Raw genomic sequence first — 7903 nt, 5'->3', positions numbered from 1 at the left:
CAGCCTGGGCCCCCGTCCCCAGACCTCCCCTCCAGCCCCGCACCCGAGCTGCTCACCTTGCTGATGGAGTTGTAGTAGGGGTGCTTCTCATCCATGGGGGGTGGAGGTATGTCAAAGGAGCGCCTCCAGATCTTCACCTGCTCCTCCCCGTGCTTGGCGGCCGTCTCTGCCTTGTTGAGGCCAGTGAGACCCCCGTAGTGCCGCTCATTGAGGCGCCAGGTGCGCACCACAGGCAGCCACATCTGGTCCGTTGTGTCCAGGATGGTCCAGAGGGTGTGTATGGCCCTCTTCAGCACCGACGTGTAGCAGATGTCAAATTCCATCTTCACGTCCTTGATGGCATGGGCCCCCCTCTTGGCCTCCTCAGCCCCCTTCTCGCTCAGCTCCGCGTCGAACCAGCCGCAGAAGCGGTTCTCCTGGTTCCAGGTGCTCTCGCCATGCCGAACCATCACGAGGCGGTGGGTGGGCATGGTGGCGGCGGAGGGCACTCGCGGACTGCAGACAGGGACAGGCGACGCCCAGGCGCCCCCAGCTTTATAACGATCCCCAGCCCCCGCCCCCGCCCCAGCCAACGGCCAGTCAGCATTCCAGGCCTGACGGGCGGCAGCAGGTGGCCGGCAGCGGAGCTGGGTGGAAGGCAGGCCGAGCGCCGGACTGGAAAAAGAGCCTCATCAGCCACCAGTCCCCATGTGCCCAGAGCCCAGGCTGGGCGGGGCTGCTGAGCAGGGCTGGGCATCAAGGGCAGAAGTCCCGGCCTCCAGCAAGCCTGAGAAGGAGGCTAGCGGGAACAGAAGGACTGACCGGGGATAGACTACCCCTGAGGTCGTGGTCCCGAGCCCCGTCAGCCTGCCGGCTGCTCTCGGGGGTTGCCGCTGTCGGGCAGGGGCACGGGAAAATCCCGACTGCTTCCTCCGAGTCACTCAGCGCAACCGGAGACAAGCCCGCGTCTCGGGAAGTACACTAGCCTGGTGTCAGAGGGAGCCAAGGGTGTGAGTATGCACGTGTGCCCGCCCACCCACACGTGCGTGCCTAGGTGCGCGTGCACGTGCTGCGCACGTCCTACTGCATGTACACGTCCGTGTGCCTGGCGCTCACGTCTATGTTGCATGTGTACGTGTGAAATGCCAGGAGGTTCCCCCTGGGGCGCTGTTCTGCTCCCCCGTGAGTGGGGTCTGTATATTGGCAGGGGACCTTACCCGGGACTCCTGACCCCCGTCCTCAGGTCCCTCTGCCCTGGCAGGCTCTGTGCCCAAGCCTAGCCCGCAGAATGAGCCCTGTGGAAGCCTCTGGCTGACAGCCAGGCCGGGAGGAGCTGTGCTGTCATCTTCACACGGGAGGAGGAAAGGTTGCTGTGGGCAGAGCGGAGGAGCTGGTGAGGACCGTAGCCCTGGGGAGAGGTCCGGCCTTGTGGGAGGTGGCAGCAGTGTAGGGCAAGGGCTGAGCTGGGCAGAGCTGGGTTTCCCGGACAGCCAGGGGTAGCTGGGGGCCTGGCTGCTTGGGCCAGAGAGGAACAGAAGGTGTTCTGCTTTCGCATCCCTTTGTCAAGTTCTTATCCACATGTACCACACTCTCCCACCCTAGTTACCTTCACCCCAGCCAGGCTCACTCCTCCCAGCTGAAACCACCTTTGAAAAGAAAAAGAAAAATCCAGGATTCATGTCCCCAAGGAGCCCCAGAATCAGAGGTACTGGTTATTAGATCTGTGCCCAGCTCATCAGGAGTGCCCAGAGGTAGGCTGAGGTTGGGACTAGGGGGCAGTGTAGAGTTGGGTGCAGGCCCAGGACTTCTGCATTCAGGTTTTGGGGGACAAGGGCTACTGCGATCTGGGCTGTGAAGAAAAGAAGCAGAGCGGCGGGGTCAAGATGCCAAGTTGCAGGTGCACCAGCAAAGAACCAATTCTCATAGAACAGCAAACAGGTGTGTGGCAGAGAGGCATAGAGGGGCTGGGCCTTGTGTCCTGACGAATGGGAATCACTGGAGAGTCTGAAGCATGGTTATGTTTTAAAGTCACTTGCCGCTGTGGAGACAGGATCGGAGGCCAAAGGCCCTGGTAGAGGTGGTGGCTTTGGGATAGGTGAGAACAAGGCTGCTTGGCCTGGGCTGGGTGCAGGTGGCATGGTGAGGAGCTGCTAGACTGGGGGGGCCACTGGGGCCATACTGCCAGCCAAAGCGGGGGACGGGACATGCCTTCCTGCCTGTCTGGTGGCTGTTGAGAAAGCCAGGGACCGCAGAGGAGAGTTGAAGCCTGAGAGGACTAGACACAGCTTCTAAGCCTTGGCTCACTCCAGCCTGACTCTTACTCATTCAAAAAGTGTTTGTTGGGCATGTCTGGCGTGCCAGCGCTGTTCAAGCACTGGGCGAGCAAGGCCCTGCTCATGGGGGTCTCCATCCCAGTCATGGGAGATGGACAACATGTGATGTGTGGCATGGTAGGCAGCGATGAGGTCCATGGAGAAGCAAGCAAGGGGGCAGGAGGGCTGCTGTTTCAACAGGACCGTCCTGGGAGGGCGGAGCGAGCACCCTCCACTGGTCTCTCCGCATGACCACAGCTGTAAATCCTGGACAAAGGCAGAAAGCAGATCTCGGAGAACTGAAAAGTAAGCAGCAGGCAGATGAAGCGGATCAGATTCCAAGTTCCATGGTGAATTTACCATTTTTTTCTCTCAGGATTGCCCAGCTTGAAACCTAGAAGTGCCCCCAATGTGGACAGAAAGGGCTCCAGAGAATCCCTCTGGTCCAAGGAACAGAAATAAAGTTCCTACAGGCCCCTTTCCTTTTTCCCCTTCTTACCCACGACAGCTCCTGGGCAGTAATGTAGAGGTGGCAATGTCAGCCAGGCAGGCACCTGAAACCCTGAGAGAAGAGCTACCCTCTAACCCGAGGAGGTGAGGCCACAAGAGTGTATGGCAAACACGTGCTGCTTTCTCTCTCCTCCCTCCTGCAGCTGAGGACTGGATGCAGCTGCAGGAACTGTGCAGCAAGGGGGGGAAACTAAGGCCCCAAATTTCTGGCTGGAAGTCTTGGAAAGCAGGCCCCAGGGAGCTGTTAAGTATCAGGTCAGGCATGAAGAGGAGGGAGGTTAGGTGAGTGATGCAGTACAGTTACAGGTGAATTCCTGGGCTCCCTGTACTTGTGGGCTCTGACCCAGGCTGACCCACTGGTGACCTGATTACCTGCCAAAACAATACGATCTACATTCTCGTTAGAATTTAAACAGACTCTCAAAATAATGTTCAAAATACCTAGGACAATTTTGCATGTGACTGTCCAGTTCTCCCCAACCATTTATTGAATGTCCTTTCCCTATTGTATATTCTTGGCTCTTTTGTTGTAAATTAATTGACCATATGTGGGTGGGCTTATTTCTGGGTTCTCCATTTCTGTCCTTTGGTCTATATGTGGGTTTTATGCCAATATCATACTGTTTGAGCACTATAGCTTTGTAATATAGTTACAAAGAACTGTGATGTCTCCAGCTTTGTTCCTCTTTCTCAAAATTGCCTTAGCTATTCATGGTCTTTTGTGGTTCCATACAAATTTTAGTGTTTTGGTTTTTTTTTTTCTTTTTTGAGAAAAATGCCATTGGAATTTTGATAGGGACTACATTGAATCTATAGATTGCTTTTGGTAGTATGGACATTTTAACCATGTCAATTCTTTCAATCCATGAGGATGGAGTATTTTTACATTTATTGGTGTCATCTTCAAATTTTTCATCAATGTCTTAGTTTTCGGTGTACAGATCTTTTACCACCTTAGTTAAATTTATTTCTAGTTGTTTAATTCTTTTGATGCAATTGTAAATAGGATTGTTTTTTTTAATTTCTCCTAGGTGTTAGCGTATAGAAACAGACTGATATTTGTATATTAATTTTATATTCCAAAACTTCATTGAATTTATTTACTAGTTCTGACAGTTCTAGATTTCTTCTAGATTGTTGAATTTGTTGGCATAGTAGTTTCTTATGATCCTTTGTGTTTTATCAGTTGTAATGTATCCTCTTTCATTTATTATTTTGTTTGAGTCCTCTCTCTTTAATTGATAAGAGTAGCTAAAGGTTTGTCTATTTTGTTTCTTTTTTCAAAGAACCAGCTCTTAGTTTCATTGATATTTTCTGTTGTCCTTTTAGTCTCTGCTTCATTTATTTCTGCTCTGATCGTTGTTACTTCTGTCCTTCTGCTAACTTTGGGCTTTTCTAGTTCCTTCAGGTGTAAGGTTAGATTGTTTATTTGAGCCCTTTCTTTTTCTTAATGTAGGTGTATATTGCTATGAGCTTCCTTCTTAGAACTGCTTTTGCTGCATCCCATATGTTTTGGTATGTTGTATTTCCATTTTCATTTATCTTAAGATGTATCTGGGTTTCTCTTTTGACTTCTTTTTTGACTCATTGATTGTTCAGGAGTATGTTGTTTAATCTCCACAGGTTTGTGAATTTTCCAGGTTTCTTGTAATTGATTTCTAGTTTTACACCACTGTGTCAGAAAAGATGCTTGATATAATTCGTCTTCTTAAATTTATTAAGACTTGCTTTGTTGATATTATCCATCCTGTAGAATATTCCATGTGTGCCTGAGAAGAATGTGTATTCTGTTGATGGATGAAATGTTCTGTATATGTCTGTTAAGTCAATCTGATGTAATGTGTAGTTTTAATCCACTGTTTCCTTATTTTCTGTCTGTATGATCTATCCATTTTTGAAAGTGGGAAATTAAAGTTCCCTACTATTACTGTATTTCTGTCTACTTTTCCCTTTATGTCTGTTAATGTTTGCTTTATATATTTAGGTGCCCTTATGGCAGGTGCAAAAATATTTTTAAATATTTGAAATTACTCTTATTGGATTGACCCTTTTACCTTTATATAATGACATTCTACGTCTCATACATATATAATTTTAAGTGATTTTTAAAAAATTTTTATTGGAGTATAATTGATTTACAATGTTGTGTTAGTTTCAGAGTGTACAGCACAGTGAATGAGTTATACATATAGCCACTCTTTCTTAGATTCTTTTCCCATATAGGCCATTACAGAGTGCAGAATTCCCTGTACTATACAGTAGGTCCTCCTTAGTTATCTATTTTATTTTATTTATTTAAGTATAGTTGATTTACAATGCTGTGCCAATCTCTGCTGTGCAGCAAAGTGACTCAGTTATACACATGTATACATTTTTTAATAGTCTTTTCCATTATGGTTTATCACAGGATATTGAATATAGTTTCCTGTGCTATACATTAGGACCTTGTTGTTTATCCATTCTAAATGTAATAGTTTGCATCTACCAACCCCAAACTCCCAGCCCAACCCTCTCCCTCCCCCTTGGCAACCACAAGTCTGTTCTCTATGTATATGAGTCTGTGTTTTGTAGATAGGTTCATTTGTGCCATATCTTAGATTCAACATATAAGTGATATCATATGGTATTTGTCTTTCTCTTTCTGACTTACTTCACTTAGTATGATGATCTCTAGTTGCATCCACATTGCTGCAAATGGCACTATTTTGTTCTTTTTTTATGGCTGAGTAGTATTCCATTATATATATATATATATATATATATATACACACACACACACACACACACACACACACACACCATCTTCTTTATCCATTCATCTATTGATGGACATTTAAGTTGTTTGCATGTTTTGGTTATGTGAACAGTGCTGCTATGAGTATAGGGGTGCATGTATCTTCTTGAATTGTAGGTTTGTCTGGGTATATTCCCAGGAGTGGGATTGCTGGATCATATGGTAATTCTATTTTTAGTTTTCTGAGGAACCTCCATACTGTTTTCCATAGTGGCTGCATCAATTTACATTCCCACCAACAGTGTAGGAGGGTTCCCTTTTCTCCACACCCTTTCCAGCATTTGTTATTTGTAGACTTTTTAATGATGGCCATTCTGACCAGTCTGAGGTGATACCTCATTGTAGTTTTGATTTGCATTTCTCTAATAATTAGTGATGTTGAGCATCTTTTCATGTGCCTACTGGGGCTTCTTTGGAGAAATGTCTATTAAGGTCTTCTGCCCATTTTTCGATTGGGTTGTTTGGGGTTTTTTTGTTGTTGAGTTGAATGAGCTGTTTGTATATTTTGGAGATTAAGCCCTTGTCTATCTCATCATTTGCAAATATTTTCTCCCATCTCTTGGGTTGCCTTTCATTTTTTTATGGTTTCCTTTGCTGTGCAAAAACTTGTAAGTTTGATTAGGTCCTGTTTGTTTATTTTTGTTTTTATTTCCATTGCCTTGGGAGACTGACCTCAGAAAACATGATTTATATCAGAGAATGTTTTGCCTGTGCTCTTTTCTTGGAGTTTTATGGTGTCTTATGTTTAAGTCTTTAAGCCATTTTGAGTTTATTTTTGTGCATGGTGTGAGGGTGTGTTCTAACTTCACTGATTTACATGCAGCTGTCCAACTTTCCCAGCACCACTTGCTGAAGATACTGTCTTTTTCCCATTTTATATTCTTGCCTTCTTTGTCGAAGATTAATTGGTGTGTGGGTTTACTTCTGGGCTCTCTATTGTGTTCCATTGATCCATATGCCTGTTTTTGTACCAATATCACACTGTTTTGATTACTGTAGCTTTGTAGTATTGTCTGAAGTCTGGGAAAGTTATACCTCCTGCTTTGTTTTTTTCCTCAGGATTACTCTAGCAGTTCTGGGTCTTTTATGGTTCCACGTACATTTTTGGATTATTTGTTCTAGTTCTGTGAAAAATATCATGGGTAATTTGATAGGGATTACGTTAAATCTGTAGATTGCTGTGTGTTGTATTGCCATTTTAACGATATTAATTCTTCCAATCCAAGAGTGTGGGATATCTTTCCATTTTTTTGAATCCTCATTTATTTCCTTTATTAATGTTTTATAGTTCTCAGCATATAAGTGTTTCACCTCCTTGCTCAGGTTTATTTCTAGATATTTTATTTTCTTGGTGCGATTTTAAAAGGTATTGTTTTTTTTTTTTACATTCCCTTTCTGATATTTCATTGTTAGTGTAAAGGAATGCAACTGATTTCTGAATGTTCATCTTATATCCTGCTCCTTTGCTGAATTTATTTATTAGATCTAGTAGTTTTTGTGCAGAGTCCTTAGTGTTTTCTATATATAGTATCATGTCATCTGCATATAGTGACAGTTTTACCTCTTCCCTTCCAATTTGGATACCTTTTATTTCTTTCTTTCTTTTTTTTTTTTTTTTTTTTGTCTGATTGCTGTGGCTAGGACTTCCACTACTATGTTGAAGAGAAGTGGTGAAAGTGGGCATACTTGTCTTGTTCCAGATTTTCGTGGGAAGTCTTTCAGCTTTTCACTCTTGAATATTATATTGGCTGTGAGTTTGTCATAAATGGCTTTTATTATGTCGAGATATGTTCTCTCTATTCCCACTTTGGTAAGAGTTTTTTTTTTTTATCATGAATGGATGTTGAATTTTGTCAAATGCTTTTTCTGCATCTATTGAGATGATCGTGTGTTTTTTGACTTTTCTTTTGTTAATGTGGTGTATTACATTGGTTGATTTGTGTATGTTGAACCATCCTTGTGAACCTGGCATGAATCCCACTTGGTCGTAGTGTATGACCTTTTTTATGTGTGGTTGGCTTCAGTTTGCTAATATTTTGTTGAGAATTTTTGCCTCTATATTCATCAAAGATATTGGCCTGTAATTTTCTTTTTTGGTGGTATCTTTGTCTGGTTTGGGTATCAGGGTGATGGTGGCTTCATAGAATGTCTTTGAGAGTGTTCCTTCCTCTTCAGTCCTTTGGAAGAATTTGAGAAGAATCAGTATAAGTTCTTCTTTGTATGTTTGGTAGAATTCTCTTGTGAAGCCATCTGGTTCTGGACTTTTGTTTGTAGGAAGTTTTTTTTAATTACAGATTCTATTTCATTT

At 44.1% G+C, this 7903-nt stretch overlaps 1 protein-coding gene across 1 annotated transcript in view; it reads right to left on the bottom strand.

The window, feature by feature from the left end:
• PGAM2 (phosphoglycerate mutase 2) overlaps nt 1-3489 on the bottom strand; it is a 5519-nt gene extending 2030 nt beyond the window's left edge. Inside the window, exon 1 of the mRNA XM_024747031.1 lies at nt 57-3489. Coding sequence (XP_024602799.1) covers nt 57-470 — 414 coding nt within the window. The 5' untranslated portion in view covers nt 471-3489. The remainder of the gene's footprint in view (nt 1-56) is intronic.
• Between the last annotated feature and the right edge of the window lie 4414 nt (nt 3490-7903).

The sequence above is a fragment of the Neophocaena asiaeorientalis genome, unplaced genomic scaffold, assembly GCF_003031525.2.
Source record: "Neophocaena asiaeorientalis asiaeorientalis breed wild unplaced genomic scaffold, Neophocaena_asiaeorientalis_V1.1 scaffold403, whole genome shotgun sequence".
NCBI classification, from domain to species: Eukaryota; Metazoa; Chordata; class Mammalia; order Artiodactyla; family Phocoenidae; genus Neophocaena; species Neophocaena asiaeorientalis.
This window is presented reverse-complemented; position numbering and strand designations above follow the sequence as displayed.